Source organism: Orbicella franksi, chromosome 14, assembly GCF_964199315.1.
Source record: "Orbicella franksi chromosome 14, jaOrbFran1.1, whole genome shotgun sequence".
NCBI classification, from domain to species: domain Eukaryota; kingdom Metazoa; phylum Cnidaria; class Anthozoa; order Scleractinia; family Merulinidae; genus Orbicella; species Orbicella franksi.
Genome location: NC_138158.1, coordinates 5,631,537 through 5,653,535, shown reverse-complemented (window position 1 = coordinate 5,653,535; position 21,999 = coordinate 5,631,537). Strand labels below are relative to the sequence as shown.

At 40.7% G+C, this 21,999-nt stretch overlaps 3 protein-coding genes across 5 annotated transcripts in view; all 3 read left to right on the top strand.

Annotated features, from left to right (window-relative positions):
* The window catches only part of LOC145468225 (uncharacterized), a 54,887-nt gene extending 37,442 nt beyond the window's left edge, over positions 1–17,445 (top strand). For all 3 annotated transcript variants that reach the window (XM_081451895.1, XM_081451893.1, XM_081451894.1), the window contains one exon: positions 16,192–17,445. In XM_081451895.1, the coding sequence (XP_081308021.1) occupies positions 16,192–17,387 (1,196 nt within the window). In that variant the 3' untranslated portion in view covers positions 17,388–17,445. The remainder of the gene's footprint in view (positions 1–16,191) is intronic.
* Positions 6,117–11,202, top strand: LOC145468602 (D-inositol 3-phosphate glycosyltransferase-like). Its single transcript, XM_081452330.1, has 4 exons — positions 6,117–6,274; positions 8,904–10,144; positions 10,522–10,652; positions 11,000–11,202. The coding sequence occupies exons 1-4, from the start codon at positions 6,257–6,259 to the stop codon at positions 11,200–11,202; spliced, it is 1,593 nt and encodes a 530-aa protein (XP_081308456.1). The 5' UTR covers positions 6,117–6,256.
* LOC145468601 (protein NLRC5-like) lies at positions 12,286–15,771 on the top strand. The gene is made up of 3 exons (XM_081452329.1): positions 12,286–12,381; positions 13,168–15,612; positions 15,752–15,771. Exons 2-3 carry the CDS (start codon positions 13,347–13,349, stop codon positions 15,769–15,771), a joined length of 2,286 nt encoding a protein of 761 aa, XP_081308455.1. The 5' UTR covers positions 12,286–12,381; positions 13,168–13,346.
* Positions 17,446–21,999: the final 4,554 nt, after the last annotated feature.

Below are 21,999 nucleotides of genomic sequence, written 5' to 3'. Positions count from 1 at the left end.
CTTCGAAGTCAGGGTTTTGAAGAGATTTTTTTTGCAACGTGTGGGGGTTCGGTGTGATTTTGTAATCGGAGGTTTGTCAGTGTATTAATGTTTCAACAGCTTTTGGCGAATAAACATCCCAGAATGCGTGACTCAAAATTTGGTCGAGAGGGAGTTTGGATCTGGTCACTGACAAAGAAAAAAAAAAAATAATAAACCAAGGGTAGAACATGAACTGCACGTAGCCCATGGCCGCGCGGTTAAAAAATAGTCATTTAACTGCTATATACAGTACATATGTTATGCTTTCGTAATCTTTAATACAATGTTCTGCTTTCATTTTTTTTCAGTTTTCTCTTTTCCTGAAATTATTCGTAAGACACGAGATCCTGTAAGATTTTGGTGATTGCTCTGTCAAGATGCTAAGAGATGTATGTTGTAACTGCTGGTGAGTAAACTAATTTTTTGCATATTCTTATGTATTTGAAATCATAATTAAAGACAGGTAACTTAGCATAATTATTTTAATGTATAATTAATGATAATTTTCATTATTTTGATTTTATTGTTACAGTTGTTTTATAACACTATGAATATGATTTGTGGAGGCAGCGTGGCTGAGTGGTTTAGGGCGCTGGTGTTTTAATCCGGAGATGCCGGGTTCAAGGCCTCCACCGTGCCACTAGCGGGATTTGTTTCTTGGTATTCCCGAGTTTAAATCCTGGGTCACGCTTTGTAAATAGCCAACCGGTCTGCCTCCTGCCAGTTGGGATTTTTGACTGTTACGTTTATTTGAAATATTTGTTTCCTTTGTTTCAGTGGCATGCCTGTAAACTAGTTATAATAAGCTTAGTGCTAGTATAGCTAAGTGCATGACCACTATAAATAAGATTTACATCACAGGATTTTTACATTTTTATGTATGAACAAAATTGCAGATCAATGCTTACATGTGTGTACATTACTGCTAATACATTATCTGAATTAAGCCCTCTTAACCAGCATTCCCATACAAATTGCTAGAGATTTACCCATATTGGTGGTGTGAAAACTAGGGTAAGGGCAAAAAAGAGTGTGAGAATGGAGAACAATAATGCCAGTAAATGGCACAATTTTGCCGAGGAACAGGTTTATGATTGATACAGCTTGCTGTGGTAATTTTGTTCATCAATTACAAGCTATGAAAAATTGGTGGTCTTTTTTGACAGAATGCTTTTGTCTTCTCTCTCCTGTTGTTTGCTTGTGCCTCAAATTTTGTGCACCTAAGATGCAGGAACACTTGCTACATAGGCTTATTTGAAGTTAATATGTGGCTAAATGTAATTTAGGCTAAGTTAAACGTGAGACAATGCTGGCCAGCAGTATCTCCCAGGGTTTTGGTGTGGGGTGGCCGGGGGCTTCGTGCAGGGGCACTGTGGTGTTTGCGGAACAAACAGAGACTGGATTTAACAACACAACATTTTAATCCGCCATTTTAGATGGTCTCTTCTATTCAAGCACATGGTCACTTCCAAATAAGGAAATACCATATATGGACATACACTACATCCCTCCCTAACTTAATGAAGAGCTCCACAAAGTCTAATAAAAAAAACATATGAACTAATCTTGGCTCTTTCAGTTCAATGTCTCAAAACAAATGAATAAAATGTCGATAATTGATACACGATAAACAGTCTTTAGAGTTCAGTCACTTTTGGCAAATAAAGTCCTTCATCCACTTAGGGCTCTCTCTTTTTCTGACTGGACAACTATCTGGCTTTTCTGGAACTGCAGAAGGTACAGTTTGTCTTTGGGAATCCGGCTGAATTCCATCCATCGAATCTTGCTCGAAACTAGCTCCTTCTTTGGGTGTGTCAGTTGTTTTTGACGGAGCCGGGGGCTCAGTTCCTGAAGCACCTGGGTCTACAAACTTCTTCATGTGACCAGTATTCCTCATTTTACTTTGGCCAGAAGAATTCTCAATGATAACTGCATTTCCATTCTTCTCTACTACTCGATACGGCTCGAGCTCAAATGTTGGTGACAACTTGTTCTCGCGTTTCTGACGTAGCAGGATCATGTCGCCCTCTGCAATGTCACTTGTTGTGGCATGTCTCTTTGAGTCAGCATACTCTTTCTCTCTTAGCTTCCTGCGAGCATACCTTTCTCTGTGAAGAATTTGCCACTCTGCTTCAGTAGCCTGATCACGAGAAGGTTTAACCTGTGGCAACTTATCTCTTAACTTTCTGCCCATAAGGAGCTCAGCTGGAGATAGTGAAGTGACTGTATGGGGAGTGCTGCGATACTGGAAAAGAAAGTCTTGTACTTCTCTCTTCCAATCTTTGCCTTGTAGTTGTGCTATTCGGATTGCCTTCAGGAGGGTTTTGTTGAGCCTCTCTACTTCGCCATCACTTTGAGGCCAATACGGGATGCCCTTCTTGTGATCAATCGATAAGTACTCGAGGAATCCTTCAAATTCTCGTGAAGCAAACGGTGGACCATTATCACTTCTGAGGGTTTCAGGCAAACCATGAGTGCAAAACATGCTCTCCATGCATTTGATCACATTTCCTGCATCTGTCTTGGTCAGAAAAGCTATTTCTGGCCACTTAGAATAATAGTCAACTACAACGAGCAAGTGTCCCTTCTTTGGAATCTCTAGTAAGTCCACAGCAATTTCACTCCATGGGCCTTGAGGCAGTGGTGTTGACCTTATTGGTTCTGGCTTTGGTCTGGGTCCAACCAGCTGGCATGGGTAGCAGGCTCAGATTAACTTTTCAACTTGTTTGTCAAGGTCTGGCCACCATACCTTCTCTCTTAATTGAGATTTCGTTCGCACCATCCCTTGGTGACCCTCATGAGCCAGTTGAATGGTCTGGTTCCACAACTTTTCTGGAATGACAACTTTGTTTCCTCTCATAACCAGCTGTCCCATTATCCAGAGTTCATTTCTAACAGCTTTGTAGGTTGTTCCTTGGAGTTTCGACCAATCACCAGAAGTTATGGCATGGCGAACCAGTTGCAGGGTAGGGTCTCGCTCTGATTCTCTCTCAACTTGGCGGGGTGCTAATGCTGCAGGTATGGCATCAGCAACTATGCTGCGTGCATATTCTTCTGTCTGCTTGATGGCTGCATCAGGAGTACTATCTACTGGCAATCTGCTCAATGCGTCAGCGGCATTTTCTCTGCCAGGGATGTGTCTGATGCTAAACTTGAACTGCTGCATGTATAACAACCATCTTTCAATTCTGGCTGAAGGTGGTTTTGAATGTGGACCAAACACAGTGACCAGCGGCTTATGGTCAGTGCAAATTTCGAACTCATTTCCATGGATGTACAGGAAGAACTTCTCACAGCCCCACTTCACCGCCAGTGCCTCCCTCTCAAACTGAGAATATCTGCTCTCGGGTGGAGTTAGTTTTCGGCTAGCATAGTGTACAGGTCTGTACAGGCCATCAGCTTGCTTTTGTTCCAAGACAGCTCCGATACCTACTGGTGAGGCATCTGTGGTGACACGGGTCTCCGCTCCTTGTTTGAAGAATGCCATGACTGGTGCCTGCGTCAGCTGCATTTTGACTGCTTGGAAAGCCTTCTCTTCAGCAGTGCCCCATTGCCATTTGGCATGTGATTTGGTTAGATCCCACAGTGGGCTGGCAATGATCGCGAAGCTTGGAATGAACCTTGAACAATATTGTGCCAAACCAAGGAAGCTTCGCAGCTCTGACTGGTCCTTTGGTCTTGGTGCTTGCACAATGGCTTCAACTTTGTCACCAGATACTTGTAATCCCTCGTCAGTTAACACGTTACCAAGGTACTCCATGCTATTCACGCCGATCTGGCACTTTTCATAATTCAGTGTTAAGCCACTCTCTTCTAATTTCTTCATGACTTGATTCAACCTTTCGTCATGTTCGTCTTCAGAAGCGCCAACTACACGGATATCATCATGAATATTGTGAGCGCCAGGACAATCTTTGAGTATCTGCCAGATGATGTGTTGGAACTTCTCAGTGGCCATATTGACACCAAATATCAGACGTTTGTAGCGGTAAAGACCATTAGGTCCTGCAAAAGTGGTAATGTCTCTTGACTCTGGAGCAAGTTCTACTTGGTGAAATGCCATGTTCAAATCTAACTTGGAGAACACTTTTGCCCCTGAAATTTCTTGCAGTGTCTCTTCAATGGTAGGCACAGGGTGTTTTTCTCTTAATATCGCTCGATTGGCTTGTCTCATATCTAAACATATGCGAACATCACCATTTGGCTTTTCGACACTAACAAGGGGGTTAATCCAACTTGTTGGACCGTTCACTTTCTCTATCACATCAAGCTTCTCAAGTTCCTCTAGTTTGTCAACAACCTTTTGTTTCCTGCTGAACGGAATTCTTCGCATAGCTTGAGCAACTGGGGTGACACTTTCATCTACATGCAGTTTTAATTGGAAATTTCTCAATTTTCCAAGACCAGTAAACACTTGAGGGTACTTTGCCTTAAGGGCAGCCTTCTTATCAGTAACATCTTTGAGTTGACAAGCGTTCACAGAAACACCCACTTTCAAGACACCTAATTCTTCAGAAGAGCTCCTGCCCAGCAATGTGTCTGCGGAGCCTGGCATTACGAAGAACTCAGCTTTCAACGACGTTAGTGTATTAGGTACACTAATGTTCAACATGCATTTTCCTCTAAGCTTTAACGGCTGCTGAGATGCATAAGCATAAACTTTCCTGTCAGTCTCTAACAACTCTAGCTTTCCATTGGACACTTTATCAAACACTTGCTCAGACATTAAGTTGCAGGTAGCACCTGAGTCTATGATGACATTGACAGTTTCACTTTCAATCATAAGAGGTAAAGTGTTTGACTCACCATCTGAGGTGCTAAAGACATAGAATCCATCATCTTTACTGACTTCGCTTCCTTCCACGTCATCTTGGTCAGGCTGGTCGCCTATGGTTCGTACGCCTTCTCGTTTTCTTCCAGATTTGCCTCTTCCTTTGCCATGTTTATCCTGTTTCGTGTGACAACAGACCTCCACGTGCCCACGTTTTCCACATTTGCTGCAAGTATGGTTACGAGAAACTTTACAATCTTTCGCCATGTGACCTGTCTTATCGCATCTCCAACATTTGCCTTGCCATGGCTGCTTGCTCTTCGCTCCTTTATCGCCCTTACTTCGGTCTTCCCAGGTACGATTCACAGTTTCTTCGCTTACGAGAACCAAGGCATCCTTATGGTGATAGGTGCTCACGATTTCCAGAAGTCTGGTCAGACTAAGGTTTTCTTCGCGGTAGAATTTGCCCTTCAGTTCCTTATTCGTGATATGCGAAATCACAATATCTCTCACCTGGTTATCTTCTTCTTCACCATAGTCACAGTGTTCCGCTAAACTTTTCAAACGCGTAACGAAGTTGTTGATCTTTTCGCCCGGATTCGGCTGGCTGGCAAGCAGTTTTTGTCTCGCTAGAGGTACGTTCTTCTTCACTTTGAAATGGTCCGAGAGACACTTCATCGCTTTATCGAACTCTTTGTTGTCTCCTCGCACTTCAGCTGAATACGTTTTGAAAATTTCACGGACTCCAGGTCCTGCGAGATGTAGAAGTAGAGCTCGCTTTTGCACTTTGTCTTCAACCCCCGAAGCTGCCACAAATAGTTCGAACTCAGCTTTCCACTTGTCCCAGCGTTGAGCCAGTGTGGCTGGTTCCCCAATGCAGTCGAAGGGAGATATGCACGGTAATCCACTTAATGTGACCGCCATCCTCGTCGCCAAAATGTGGTGTTTGCGGAACAAACAGAGACTGGATTTAACAACACAACGTTTTAATCCGCCATTTTAGATGGTCTCTTCTATTCAAGCACATGGTCACTTCCAAATAAGGAAATACCATATATGGACATACACTACAGGCACCACATGGCTTACAGTTAAGCTTCAGATGTCAAGTCATTCCGCGTTTGTTATCGCTATCGGATAGTTCTCATGGTGCATTTATTTGGGCTCACAGAGTTGTCATGGTTACCCTATGCGTTCCGCTCGGTGGCACTTGTGGCTTCACCCTCCTTTTAGGCACCACTCCCCAAGCTCATCTATTTTTGATGAGTTTAATTTAATTTTGGTTTCATCGTTATTGAGAATTATGTATACATCATTGGAGTTCTCTTCAACCTCTTCATTAATTCAGACACTTATAATACTCTTCATAATTATACAGTCAAGTCAATGTTTACTTACATGTATATTTACTTCAATCCATATTTTAGAGTGAGCATACAAGTTGTTCTCTAAAGGCTTCCTGTGATGTCTAGGCTGGAAAAGGTAATTTCTTCTTTTAAACTCCTCATGGTTTTTCCTTTTTATTTGATCCAGCTTGGTTTATTACCTTTTATTTGGCTGAAATACATGAAGGTACAAATTTCAGGTTTGAAACCAATAATAACACCGTTTTTAAAATCACGCTATCTTGCTTTTTCACATAATGAACCTCAAATCGCATCTGATGACTTACAGTAATGGACCTTTTAACCAATGTCACACTTATCTGATTTTTCATTAAAACAAAAAATAAACCTCCCTGCTCTACTTACATATTGTACGTATCATCATGTTTTGAGGTGTGCTGTTACTTTAAGAAATTTCTTGGGCAGTGACAAAATTTTAAATGTTCAAATTAACAGTACATTGCCCAAACCCTTTTCAGACTGTTTGTGACAACGATTAAGGACGTTCATGCAAAAAGTTTCCAACATTCAAGCCTGCAAATTAATTTTGTCTATAGGCAGGTCATTTGTCAGGACAAGGACAAGTTTTGACCTGACAAAAAGCCAGTCTGGTCGGACAAAAAAAATTGTTTGTCATTAGAAATTAAAAAGAGACATTTGAGACATTTTGGTTTTTTAGTTTATATAATAACTCAAGTTGTTCTCACATTTTGATTGGTTCTCACCTATGAAGTATTAGCGATTATATAATAACTCAAGTTATTCTCGCATTTTGATTGGTTCTCGCCTATGATCTATTAGAGGACAGACGCACGATTGAACGTCAATGACACACTCGGCTATCGCCTCAGGTACCACTTTTTTGTTCTTACCACATTTTGACGTCATCTGTGATCTATTACTGAGCAGACGCACAGCAACAAGGAATCTATTTGTTAAGTAGACTCTTCACCAAAATATTGGTTGTAAATTCGAAAAGCTACTAAATCGCTACTAGCACCAGCAAGGGGACCTTTACATCACTTCTGGTATTATTTTACCTCTTGAAAATTGACAAATTTACAAACGTTTATACCCCTAGTCACATGAGCATTTCCAACGTATCAAGTTTCCCACAACGTCTAAGGAAAACAGGAAAGGTGATGAAACAATCTCCCGTGTGGACAGCTTGTCAGTATAAAACTCCACAATAACATTCAGAGACTTGAAAATTGGCTGAAATGAATTCTTCGACTTTTTCTGAAAGCAAGTTTCCTCTGAAAGTTTTTGGGGTCAATCGAATAAAAAATTTGCGTAATTATTTAAAATGTGGAGTTGGAGGTGGTTGTGACTATAAAGCGTGACTAATCTGTACATTCACGCTTTTCACGAAAACATTTCTGTGGTACGGAAACTATATTTCAACCACACCAGTTGACAGACATAAAAAAAAAAACTATAAAGAGTTAAAAATTAAACTGATTTTTGATCATACGGACTAGGAAAACATTTGGTTACGTTTTAGAGGTTTTAAAGTTTTTGAAAGCGATTGCATTCACATAAACGAAACGTGAGTATTTGGGCCGTGTATTCAATTTCCATAATATTTTGATCAGGTCAATGTGCGACTGAAAATTCATTTCACAACTCTTGGTGGCAACAAACAGTGAGTAATTACATAAGACCTCAGTTTTTAGTAGTTTTTCAGATGAACGTAATTCAGACTAAATGGGGCTTCATGATCTTTCACAACGCCACCGCAAAATGCGTAAATTAACACGTAGGAATAGTGGCACTGATGGCATGTGTTTACAATCAGTACAATTCGACATAACATTTGAGACGACGCACTGCGTGTGATAAAATTCTTAGAACTGGAATAAAAGCAAACCGATAACAAAGCACTTTTGCGTAGTATTGTGTGGCAGTATAACAAAATAACTTGTCCCATATTTGGCCACAAATTTCCAGTTAAAATATTTTCCATTTTAGCAGAAATGCCCGGTCAGAGTGTTTGACCAGGCTAAGCTTTTACCTGTCAAAACCTCAAATTTACCGGACAATTGTCCGATGACCGACTGTTATTTGCAGGCTTGACATTGATATTTTTCTGAGACTTTTACCACTGTAAGAAGATGAGTTAATTATGTGAGAAATGTAAAAAAAAATGGGGGTCATTGACTTTGTTTGGAGAGAACATCCCCGGAAGAACACTCTAAATCTGAAAAAATTGGCTTCGTTACCGAACAAGGCCACAGTGTCCGTAAACCCGAAAATAATGCAATTAGATCTTTGAAGTGAAATGTTCTCTGCCACATACTGTTCAATTGGGCCTACATGTATTGAGTGAATTTAGTCAACTTGTGAGGTTCCTTAAAGAACAAGTTCGCATTTAGCGACCATAGTTTCAGGTGCCTTGCAGGTGCAAGATGGCAGGATTCGAAGCCCCATGGACAGAAATCTTGAATTTTTTTTAACTTCCCACATTGATTTTTTGTTCATTTTTGGACAACGTGGAGATAATTGTACATAAAATCTGTTTCTGGATAGAAAAGTAAGGGTCACCGAACATCCAAGATATTAAATCCAGGCAAAGCTATAGCAATGGCCATCTGCCCTATTGCTGCTCATTTTAGTACTTAGCGTACGTACGCGTACGCAGAAAGGATGCACAGAAACAATTAGCACGAATGTCCTTAAATTGATTTGATCAAGTCTTGAATTGTTTTTATTATTTCTTGTTGAAGGGATCATCCTTTCGCAGTACAGCCTCTACACCACAGGAAGGCCTGGAAGAAGGACCAAGAGTGTCCACCAACCAATTATTGAGAGTTACTCTGTTAAGTAGTGAATGGAGATCATCAAAGGGAGGCTTGTCGACAATCAGCAGAGAACTAGCAATACAATTTGCTAAACACCCTAATGTGGAAGTTTGTGTCTATCTCCCCAAGTGTGGTGAAGAAGATAAGAAAGTTGCCAGCAGTCACAATGTTCAGCTCATTGAAGCAGAAGAACTTCCCGGATTTGAGCCAATAGACAGGTTGTTCTTTTTGCCTAAAAATCATCTTCCTCACTGTGTAATTGGACATGGTCTTCACCTTGGTCGTCAAATACCACTCATAAAGCGTCAACATGATTGTAAGTGGATTCAAGTTGTCCACACAGCTCCTGAAGAACTTGGGATGTACAAGAGTTATGAAGAAGCAATTTTCAAAGGGGAGCAAAAACACCAAGCAGAAGTAAAACTCTGTGAGCGGGCTGATCAAGTTGTTGCTGTTGGACCCAAGCTAGCAGATGCCTACTCCCATTACCTCCGTTTTAGTAGGAAAGATGAAGATGTTATAAATCTCACCCCAAGCATTTTCCCGGAGTTTCACAGTGTTCAACAAGCCACTGAAGAAAGAAGTACGTTTTATGTTTTGGTATTTGGACGTGGTGATAGTGAAGATTTCAAGTTGAAGGGATATGACATTGCTGTGCAATCAGTCCCCAAACTGAAAGACACATCATACCACCTGATGTTTGTGGGAGCACCAACAGGTAAAGAGGATGACATGGCAGCAAAGTTACTCGAGCATGGTATCCCTCCAAGTCAGCTAACTGTTCGCCGCTTTAAGGAAAGTAGGGAAGAGCTAGCCAAATTGTTTTGCGAGGTAGATCTGGCAATCATGCCATCAAGGACTGAGGGCTTTGGCTTGACTGCTCTAGAAGCTCTATCTGCTGGTCTTCCTGTACTTGTGAGTGGTAACTCGGGACTTGGAGATGCTTTGAAGAAAGTTCCCTCAGGTTTCTATCATGTAGTGGATTCAGAAGATCCAAAAGAATGGGCGAAGGCTATCAAAATTGTCCGTCAAAAAGGCAGGGAGGTTCGACTTAAAGATGCCAACCTTCTTCGTGAAAAGTTTGCTGAGAAGTACAGCTGGCAGAAACAGTGTGATGATCTTGTGGAAAAGATGCTCCATCTTACTTTTGGTAGGATAAATGCATGGTTTTTAATTTGCACTTATATGTACTAACTTGTAGTGTACGTTAGAGTGGTTTCTCTTGTATGTGCATACAGTACATACATGTACAGTCTGAATGACTGTGCATGTACAGTGTAATGATGAAAAAATTGGTAAATGCCACCCAGGTTTCGCCAGCTGATACAAACATGGGGGGTGATTGAGAGAATTCAAACGTGAACCAGAGTTGCAGGTTAAGATCAGACTTCACATGCTCCCTGCTCATGAAAGAAACTAAGTGTTTATTATGACCTGGTGTGCTTGCAAGGATTTTTGATACAGTGTGTTTCTTGTTCGTAATTACTTTAAAAGCTGCAGTGTTAAATCTTGCATGTGTTTTCTGCTTAAAAGGTTCTTCCAGCACTGGGCAGCCTTCAGCAGTGGATAGTAGTCTATCATTTTCCCATGGAGCTTGTGCAGCACCTGAAGAACCTGTCAGTCCAATATTTCACGATGAAGAAGAGGAAGGGGTCAAGCAGGACTTCTGTCAAGGTAGGAATCAGGATCAAACAAAAGAGAAATAGGTCAAAATGCAGTCACTAAAATTGATATTAAGGGTACAATCTTCAGTATTTCTTGAATGTAACAGTCTTTTGGCACAAAGATCGAGTCAAACATAACTATATAAATTTAGAAATGGGGCAAAAGGGGTAGTAGGGAGTAAAAATATTTGTTCAAAGGAAATGAAATACTTTCAATCAGTAGCTGGTAGATTATATGCAGGGCTTTGTGACAAAAAACCCAGCCTCTTTCTCCAGTCCCAAAAAATTCGTATTTTACCTGTAAATGAAATCTTATACTTGTGTATAGTTATAAACATACACATCCACAATACACAGTCAACTGCAACAGAAATAGTTGTGAGGAAGACAATATCGTTTACATATGTTTTCTGCTTGAAGGTCGATCTGTAGGTACTGGGCATCCATTGACAGTGGAGTGCAATCCAGTACTTTCCTGTGCACCTTCTCGAAGTTTTGAAAAACCCACTCATCTAGAAGTTCTCCATGAAGGTACAGCTTTTAATACATTGAGATATTAATTGTCTAATTTCCTCTAACAAGCAATTACAATAGGTCATTTCTAAGTTACCATTACCTCTGTTTCAAAATGAGTCCTTGTGCAAAACATTTGATATGGAAAGGAGTGTGATTTGCATGAAAACAGAAGTACAGATGAAACGAATTTTCGTAAGAGTGGTTTTGCACAATGACTCGTCTTGACATAGAGGCAAATTGGGCAACTCATAAATGGCATATTGTTAAGTGCTTTGAATAGAAAGGACTTACAAACTTTTATCAAGAATTGTATAGCCTGCATGCAGACATCTTTTCAGCCCTTTTCATGTGAAAGGGAATAATAGATGTTTGCATTTAGGCCAGATTTGAATGATACACTGTACATGTATTATTTGAAATTAGGTGTTACATAGTTAATACAATCTATGTATAATACTTCATGTGCATGTGTATATGACAACAAATCGCATGGCTTTTTCTGAATCACTGTCCAGCCATTTCCATCTATACATGTATGTAATGGTGTTGGATGTAGGCAGCTTTAGCTGCTATAACATCAAAGCAGGAGTTCTAATAGCTATAGATAGGTGCAAAAGGAAAGTATTGTTGGTGATAATTCAAGGTTACTTAAAACATTGTCTGTTGATGTCAACAACCACATCGCATTGTTTTGAGGCTACATATGGACATACTTATTATGCACAGACACGATTGAGTACATTGGCATGTCTGCAATATTTCTCTTCAGTTGAGATGAGGCCAAAAGGAAAATTTTATAATATTGGAGTGTAATGTAAACTTATAGAGGATCAAAGTCCAAATGAATTATTTTTATTGGTTCATTTATGCATAACCAGTTCCTATGTTGCCTCCAGGTATATAACCATAGCTTCATTTTGCATAGAAGGTCACACACTAAGACTTTCCCTAGTCTGCTGTGACTAACTGCTTGTGCTTGAAAATACCCTTGGCAGTTAATTTATTTTTCTAGTTTAGTTTTGAAAATATAATATTCAAAAGTGTTTGACTTGATCACTGAAAGCTCTTTGTACATGCAGGCTGCTTCTTTGTTTGATGGTGAGGTGTATGAGTGTAGTAAATTTTTCTTGTTTTAATTTCTGTAGAAAGCAGAGAACATCCTTCAAAAAGAGGCAAAAGGTGGCTACCCAATACTGTTTCTCAACCTAGGCACCATGGCAAAGGTAATTTCTTGTTCGAAATGCCATAGAATTCCAAAAGAAGTGGCCCCCTTTACTTTCAGATTTAGCAGGCAAAAGGGGCCTTTACTTTCGGGAAGCCGTAAATTTCGGATGGTTAAAAAAGGTTTGTATGGTAATTCACAGTATTTTCAGACAAAGCAGATGCGTAACACTTGAAATTAAAAGTTCTGTTTATGTATGTTTCTAACTACCCACATAAACAAAGCAGACTGTAAACATTCATACATGTATGTACCGGTAACATAAAAATGGTGTAAATATGTGGAAAAAAAAACAAAAAGAACAAAAAGAGCACTAGACATTGTAGGACAAAAGTATAATGCTCGCATTTTATCACAATACAACTGTTAACATTATATCATTTGACTCTGCTGCTAGACAAATACAGCTTAAAAATCATAGTTTCAAGAAAAATTCAGTTAAGTTTGAAATAAAATCACAAGAAAATGTTCAAGTTGTTCAGTACTGCAGTCAGGCTGTCCCATACGCATTGTGCTTGAGTTTAGTGACTTGTTCGAAGGGCCACAACTTTTGGGTGGGCTGTTACTTTTGGGGTTACCGTTACTTTCGGGTTTCAATAGGAAGATAAAAATTAACGTTACTTTCGGGGAGCTGTTATTTTCGGGGAAGGGTTGCTACTCTCGGAACTGTACAGTATCTAGAATTACTTACTGACTTACTGGAGCAACATCTTTTTTAACGTAACAGTTTCTGCACAGCATATTAAACAATGTGTCTGACTTTGGAGTAATTGTCATTCCGTTCCAGGTAAATTTAATTCTCGTTTTTTCTGCAAACTTCTGAAAGATGAATGCATCAGACGTTCTAATTTGAAACCACTTCTTTGGGAGAACACCATCCAATTGCCTCTTGATGAAGTCTACACCAGGTTGGAAGTCAAATGGAGAGGAACAAGTACTTTTCAACTGACAGATGAAGAGATACATATGTTTGAAATTTTCAACCTTAACAAGCAAGAGGAAAAATTGGGCTGGCGTCCAAGACTCCGCTCTATGTTTGGGAAGGGGAGTCAAGAAAAAGCCAGAATGGTGCTTGTAGAGGGAAGCCCTGGCATCGGCAAGACAACTTTCTGCTTAAAAATAGCAAATGATTGGGCAAGACAAGCAATACCCAAGAAGCATGATTTCCCTGTGTTCAAGCTGATGTTACTTCTGAAGTGTCGCGACATGGATGGAGATGTAACGCAAGCTATCAACGATCAACTAGTACCCGAGGACATAACGGAAAATGAGAAAAAAGTGCTACTGGATTACATCAACAAGGAGAAGAAGCAGGGCAAGATTCTTATAATCTTGGATGGCCTTGATGAGTTACCACAAGTAGCAGAGCAAGCTGTCGATAAGCTGTTGAAAAGAAAAGTTTTGTCACGCTGTTCTGTTTTAGCCACCTCGCGTCAAGAGAAGGGAATTGAAATTCGACAACGCCATGTCTTTGACACCCTTTTGCAAATTAATGGGTTTACCATTGAAGATGCTTCTGAGTTCATCCGAAAACATTTCAGAACTGTTGGTCAATCACAAGCAGATTTGTCAAAAGGAGAACGCCTGATTCAAGCCATTCTAGAAAACACTTTTCTACATGCATTGCGAAACAATCCATTGAACTTACTTCTTCTTTACATTGTTTTTGAAGACCACGAGGGGCAACTGCCATCTAAACGTACCAAGCTTTATCAGATTATTTATCGATGCCTGCTGAGGAGATTTTGCTCCAAAAATGATATGGAAGTTGACAAAGAAGATGATAAAGCTTTGGAGGAACGACTTGAAGATAGCACGCTCGTATTGGGAAAGTTGGCTTGGAGATGTCTCCTAGAAGAACGTCCTTCTTTCTCACAAGAGGAACTGGACAAGCTAGAAAAAGTGAGAACCAATGGCAGAGGTGTTTCAGCTGCCAGAGTGGGCCTTGTTTTCATGGAAGCCAGTGTCAAGAAGCTCAATCCAAAACACCAGTATCATTTTCTTCACAGGACGTTTCAAGAGTTTTTAGCTGCTGCATACCTAATACAGTTGATGAAACAAAACATCAACGTTTTTGACAACTTTCAACTACACAAGAGTGATATCACTGGTAAATACCGGCAAGTCTTTTTGTTTGCTGCTGGTATTCTGGGCAAGGATGGAGCCATGTTTTTCAATCAGCTTGGAGAGATCCTCTGCGGGAAGTGGTATAGCATTTGTCTTGAAGGAGATGGCCTTTTCATATTTGAACTTCTGAATGAGAGTGGAGCTGCTAATGATTTGGCGATGGTTGTTTGCCGTTCTATTAGTGTTCCTCAGAGTTTAAAATTGAGCTTCAAAGATAAGCACACTTTAAGACTAGTGCGATATGCATGCCAAGCCTCCTCACATGCCAGTAATATAGAACCAATTTGGGGGCTTCATAAACTGAGCCTAACTGAAGTGCATGCTCTCGACAAGGACAGTGCAGAGGATTTGCATGGCATTCTAGAAAACAGTAAAACTTTGAAAGATCTTGTTATTTCTACTGACATGACACATTTCTTGGCAAGAACGCTGTTGGAAGGTTTGTCATCTAATTCGTCCCTGTCTATGTTGACTCTCAAAACATTTAAGAGTATTCCCGCAGGTGTGGCTGACATGTTGGGAACAGGATTGTCACTATGTAATTCACTAACAACTGTAAAGTTGAAACTATTTAGTAACAGTAATGCTTGGGCCCGTGATATCAGCAGCACTGGATTGTTGAAAAGTACACAGTTGGAGTCGGTCGACCTGGAGTATTACGGTGTTCCAGATAACACAGCTGTTCAGGCTTTTAGACTGTTGTTTTCCAAGAGATCGCTGATGTCTTTCTCATTAACCCTTTTTGGCGATATGGGAGACTGCTTGGCTTCTGCTTTAAGTGAGGGACTTTCAGAAGAAACCACTCTGAATTCTTTCACTGTTGTCATCCATGGAAGTCTAAGCAATCATGGGGCCACTTTGCTTGCAGATGGTTTTATACTAAACAGAACTTTGCACTCTCTGGCGTTGAAAGTTCTTGGAGATTTGCCGGAACATTGGACAGGAGTGGTTGATAAGATTCACGAACTGACAGCACGTAACTCTTGGAAATCTTTTACACTCCATCCAAACATGAAAGGTAAATTTGGAGATGCTTCATTTTCCCTTCTTGATCCGATGTCAAGAGTTGGCCTATTAGAAAAAACCTTGACCATAAATTTGTGGGGTGAGTTGAGTATCCATAACGTAGACATCCTTGGCGGTCGCTTGCTACAAACTTCGCCATTATCCAGTCTTACATTGAATGTCAACGGTAAAGTGAGCAATAACGTTGCTGATTGTCTGGTAAACTTTTTTGTCACTAGCAATGTACTCCTTTCACTGACCATTAACCTGAGTGGTGAAATTACAAGTTGTGGACAAACTGCTCTGCAAAGGTTGCACAGAGAAGGTCAACTGCAGTCTTTCATTCTAAACGTGGATGGTTTGGTGACCGAAGACCGGGAATGTTTAAATGTTCAGAATAATTGTACAACTTCATCTGCACTTCCGGTTGACGTCAGTAACTTAACACCGAATGAAGTGAGGGAAATCTTCTTAGAAAGCAAGTCACTTACTAAGTTGAGTTTTCCCGTAGACAGCCACGTTCATTTAGTCCACAACAACGCTGGCACAGAATTCAAAGCAAGCTGGTGGTATGGTCTGGATCAAGGTTTGTCGGAAAATAAGTCATTGACTAAATTCAGTCTTGAAGTAAACGATCACGCTGATGTATCAGGCTTGTGGGGATGCGGTCTGGGTCGAGGTTTGTCGAATAACAAGTCATTAACTACATTCAGTCTTACAGTCCACAACTACGCTCGCAGAGTAACCAGCTGGGGAAAAGGTCTGGGTGAAGGTTTGTCGAATAACAAGTCATTGACTACATTCAATCTTACAGTCCACAACTACGCTGGCACATCAGGCAGCTGGGGAAACGGCCTGGGTCGAGGTTTGTCGTTTAACAAGTCATTGACTACATTCAGTCTTACAGTCCACAACTACCCTGACACATCAGGCATCTGGGGATACTGTCTGGGTCGAGGTTTGTCGAATAACAAGTCATTGACTACATTCAGTCTTACAGTCCACAACTACGCGCGCAGAGTAACCAGCTGGGGAAACGGTCTGGGTGAAGGTTTGTCGAATAACAAGTCATTGACTACATTCAATCTTACAGTCCGCAACTACGCTCACACAGAAGGCAGCTGGGGAAACGGTCTGGGTGAAGGTTTGTCGAATAACAAGTCATTAACTACATTCAGTCTTACAGTCCACAACTACGCTCGCAGAGTAACCACCTGGGGAAAAGATCTGGGTGAAGGTTTGTCGAACAACAAGTCATTGACTACATTCAGTCTTACAGTCCACAACTACGCTGACACATCAGGCAGCTGGGAATACTGTCTTGGTCAAGGTTTGTTAAATAACAAGTCATTGACTACATTCAGTCTTACAGTCCACGACTACGCTGACAAAGAAGGCAGCTGGGAAGACAGTCTGGGTCAAGGTTTGTCACATAACAAGTCATTGACTACATTCATTCTTACAGTCCACGACTACGCTAACACAGGAGGCCGCTGGGGATACGGTCTGGGTCAAGGTTTGTCGAATAACAAGTCATTGACTACATTCAGTCTTACAGTCCACAACTATGCTGACACAGAAGGTAGCTGGGGAAACGGTCTGGGTGAAGGTTTGTCGAGTAACAAGTCATTAACTACGTTCAGTCTTACAGTCCATGACTACACTGACACGAGGAAAAGTTGGGAGCACAATCTGGCTAATGGTTTGGTAAAAAGTTGTTCATTGACAACGCTCAGACTCACAATTAACGATCACACTGGTGTAAATAGAGACCTTGACAACCTCTTGTTTAAATCTTTGGAAGAAATTGAGTCATTAACTTCGCTAAATATATCAGTAAGCTTGTATGGAGAAGACAATGTTGAACTAAACTAAAGCATAAGAACAGACTAAAATTCGAATGGTACTTTCATCGGCTGCACGGGAACTGAGCGACCCTGAAATTTCTGATTGAAAGTTTGAAAATTTGACAATATCGGCCTTCCGGTTGAATTGTGCATGTTTAAAAGCCAATCAAAATCCATCCTGTAACGGGGCTCTAGAGAGTCGCTCGTTTTGTTATACTTGTGCAGTAAGAAACGAAGACTCGAGGAATGAGACTCGCAGTTCGGCGCATGTGCAAGCTATAGCGTAACCATGAAGTGCCACACTGAACCAGATAAATTGTAGCAATCGAAGACCATAATACAATTAAGACTAATCCGTGGAATAAAGTTTTGCGGTGTATATATGGGAGTTGGAACTTACAAACGAATTGTAATAAGAAATAGCACCTCTATCACCGAGACTAACTGTGACATTGTTAGAAGGAAAATGTTATTCAATAGTTATCAGCTCGCTTTCGATTGTTTGATAAACAGTGGAAAAGAATGAGCCAACATTATGGCTTGCTTATGCGCAGAGCCGTGAGACCAAGTTTTGGGGCTGGTTTTCTACAACACAATTTTAAGCTTATTAGCAACATACTCAGATGCAGCAAGGTGGTGTTAAGACATAAGGGACGTAGCCATATGAAAGAACAGCTGGATTTTGTCGGCATATTGGTTGTATGTTAAACTTGATGCCGTTTTTGGTTTGAAATTTGTTTTAAACCTGTAGAATACTGTGTGAAAAGAATTGTTTGTGTGACTTGAAGTACAAGAAATTTGTAAATACTCATACGTGAAGCTTTGGCTGTACTAAGTGCTTTGATGTCAAAAATCAAAGCAATTGAAATTTGCCAATTTGTAACCTAAAAGAATTGTAATTTTGCAGCTTTTCTTTTGAGAAGAAAGGGAAATTCTCATTTCCTATTTTTCTGGAGTTCTTAATCAAACTCCTTTGAACTTTGAACATTTACATTAAGGATTACTGTATCCTTAATCAGGGGAACTGAAGAACATTTTTTGCCAATAATTACTAATAACAAATATATATTAGAGTTGAGAGGATTACACTAATCTTCTAAAACCTTGTTTTGTATCAGAACAACAACAAAAAAATGAACATTTACAGCTGGACAGTTATTACTAAGTAATAAAGATGCACTCGGCACACTCAAAGGTTATATCCCACTAAGAAAGTGGAGTAACAAAATTGTATGCAGTAGAACAAGATGCATAATTTCAATAAATGATATGTATTTTTCACGATTGTCTCACTTAAATAGGGGTCTTGGACTTGTGCAAGTGCAAATATTCTCTACTGTTATATCAGTGACGGTCATTTGTCAAGAGCACACAAGATTACACCTGCAATACAGGACCCAGTTGTTCATAAGAAGGATAATGCTATCTGCTGGATAAATTGCTTTCTGGTGGGTAAGTGTTAAAAAAACAAACCATGCTATCCGCTGGATGGTGATTTATCCGGTGGCTAGCGTTATCTACATTTCGAACAACCCGGACCAGAACAGATTCATTTAATATACCCATGGGCTGAGTATACCCAATCCACAGGACTAACTGCCAATTGTTTTGTATCAAACAAACCCTTGTAAGATTGAGATCTAAGGTACAATTGCCTGCCCTAGTATCTCGATAGAGCAACAGTTATCTACTCTGGAGATCGTGGCTTCAAATACCACCAAGGTCGAAGAATGTTCGTTACCTCGTATGGTCCCCCGTAAATTTTCCCTTCTAGAGCTAACGCCCAAAAGGAAATGCGTGGGTTAATTTCCAACACACCAAATTACTTAAGAGCTAAGTTTCTTCCTTCCATCACCTAGAAAGAACTGCTCTTTGTTACAGTTTAAGTGTGGGAGCATACTGTTTATACCTCTTCTGATGTCAAGATTGCATTATGGGGCAAACGAACGGGAGTCAAAGAGTTACCAGAACATTAGGGAGTGTCTGTGTGGCGGGTGGAGGCGGGGTGGGGGGGGGAGTGGGGGAAGGCCGGGAGTAGAGTTAATTATGGCGTGGTTTGGGTTGAGTTAATTGTGTGAGAGTGCGGGCTGAAAAGCACTAAAACTAGAATATGGCTTGTCACGCACTCCTCCCTTACGAGAGGACTGCGTGACACTCCCTTACGGGAGGGGTGCGTGACAAGCCAAGTGACGTCTGTGTAGGAGGCTCAAGAACCCCAGCATCAAAATAAAGTACGTAGCATGGAGCAACAAACATGAAGTTGATTTGATTTATTCATGAGATTCCAATCAGTTGTCTCGTGAATTGTAAATGAATTAGGAACAACAAATAGATTCCATGTTGAAGATGTCAAAATAATGGTAGGAACATCAGAGACACACTCGTCTAACTGCTTGGGCGCTTTATTTTTGTTCTTGCCACATTTTCACTTCAACTGTGATCTACTTAACAATTAGATTATGAGCTCTGGATTTCTATGGCGTGTTTTTCTGAGCAATAATCTACTAGTTGTTCATAACTTTTTCTAAATCCTCTTCACAGACTCCTCAAAAGTGCAAAGAAGCAGCCGTTATTTTGTTAACAAGCATACACTGCTAGGCTACTCACTATCTACCACAGATAGATATTGAGTAGCGTAGCCAATCGGAGAACGGCATCCGTGATAGAACAATAGGAGATTTATACTGATACTGCGCAGACGGCAACATGGAATCTATTTGTTGATTAACAGACAAATTATAATTTCTGTGGTTTGTAACACTGGTTTAGTTTATAATCGAAACAGCAGTTAACAGCTTCACATTTTGCTGCTGGTGTCATGGTGATCTTGTTTGACACCACACACAATCTGTCCATTGGTAACCCTGTGATGGTTCTGCGCAAGTAACACCTCGTGTCTAAACATAGAAAGAACAGCCATTGCCTGATCAGTCTAATTCCATTCTGTGATATCTAGAACGGAAGTTACTAAAACATGATATCGAGGCACCTTCAGCGAAGGAGAGATGCATGCTGGAGAGGACGGAGCGCGAGGGAAATATGGCGAACTGTTTGCTAGCGCGGTCATGTATTAAGAGCTAGAGTTTCAGATTGTTATTAAAGTTTGAGTTCATTACACCTTCAAAGACGTCAAACTACCGAGCGTGTAGCTTCCACTGTCGTTCCACCAAAACTGGCGTTTAACGTCTCAAAAACTCAAGTAGACTATTTTTGTATTCTCGGTATTAGACTGGAACTAGCTTGCAACTGAGGCTCAAACGGAAATGATATTCCAGTGCCTTAGCCTCCTTTTCAAGCTAGTTCCAGTCCAATACCGAGAATACGAAAATGGTCAATTTCCAAAACCCTCCAGTTTGAGCTAAAATTAAGACAGTGTACGCCGCCTCATATGCATAGAAAATGTAATATTTATCCACTTAGTTTATTTCCAAGATAGTCCTTCTCAAGTTATATAAAAAATAGCCTCCATTTGGCGTGAGAACATGCTGGGATATTTGTCCGCGGACGTTCTCTGTTCCGAGAAGCGAACAGCTTTCCTAGAGCTTTGAGGAACAGATTGTGTCCATAGACAAATATCCGAGTATGTTTTCGCGCGAATTGGAAGGTATTGTGTTTATTATCCTTGAGGTATTTTTCGCAACACGCGCAGTTTTGAAAATTGGGGAATATCACTCGGATATTGCCCAGCTTTACTGAGCTGGGACATATTTAGGCACGTGACGCGAGCGAAAATATTTGATGTATTATAATTTCAGATATGACACTCGGTACTTTTGGGGATGATGTTGTCACGCACGCTGCGCGCGTGGATGTTTTCATGGAGGTTGAAAACACGTAAAGCTGCTTGGGCTAATCCCTGTCACAGGAATCCCATCCTTATAAAAAGGACGGAAGTGCTCGTCGTACCTTTTAGGGGTTAAAACGCTGTTTTAGTACTTCTTAGGGTGTTCAGCCTCAAAAGGTCAGCAGCGAAAGCTTTTGCGGTACCTTTTATGGTATTGGGCCGAGAAACTTAGACAGGAGATAAGACCTTTCAGGGGTGAGATGCATTTCAAGCCGTGCCTCTTGGTACCTCTTCAGGATTCTTTCAAAAGTCCTGATTGTTAGATCGATGGCAATGGATAAGAAATGTGGTGCGTCTCCCGGGCACATTGACGTCTTTTCTGCCCGTAGAATCTTTCCCTCCACGGCAATGCGTTCGTAGACAGCTATCAGAACCCCTGCGTGTTGGATGGGCCCAAAGATACTTGTTGTTGAAGGTCTTGATTCGCACGTATCTTCGATCGCCGGAATTTGGACATATCTGATCTAAAAGTTCTGCAATTGAGAAGTGAAAACAGCATCATGCAGTGGCGTGATAAGTGCTAGTTATGCAACGTTTTCGAGTGGTATACCATGGAATATACCACTAACCACTTGTATTTTTTAAAGGCTCGTGTGTATATCAAGAAGATACAAGTCACAGGTGGGATATTGCATGGTATACCATGAGAGTGCGTTGCATAACTATTTTATACCATGCCAAAGAAAATAGAGTGGTCAAAATATTGTCAATGCAACAAACGCGCGGCGCATGATGGGCAGTTGGATGTAATACCGTCGAATATACCACGGCTTTCCTGCATTCTGATCGGCTGTAT

What these genes read in the sequence shown, in the direction of transcription:
- LOC145468602 (XM_081452330.1), top strand. An exon ending in TTTGGTAGGATAAATGCATG is followed by an intron (nt 10,145 to 10,521) that starts GTTTTTAATTTG and finishes AGGTTCTTCCAG; the next exon opens with CACTGGGCAGCCTTCAGCAG. An exon ending in CAAGCAGGACTTCTGTCAAG is followed by an intron (nt 10,653 to 10,999) that starts GTAGGAATCAGG and finishes CACAATACACAG; the next exon opens with TCAACTGCAACAGAAATAGT.
- LOC145468601 (XM_081452329.1), top strand. Translation starts at nt 13,347, where the DNA reads ATGTTTGAAATTTTCAACCTTAACAAGCAAGAGGAAAAATTGGGCTGG. An exon ending in CTTGACCATAAATTTGTGGG is followed by an intron (nt 15,613 to 15,751) that starts GTGAGTTGAGTA and finishes TTTTGTCACTAG; the next exon opens with CAATGTACTCCTTTCACTGA.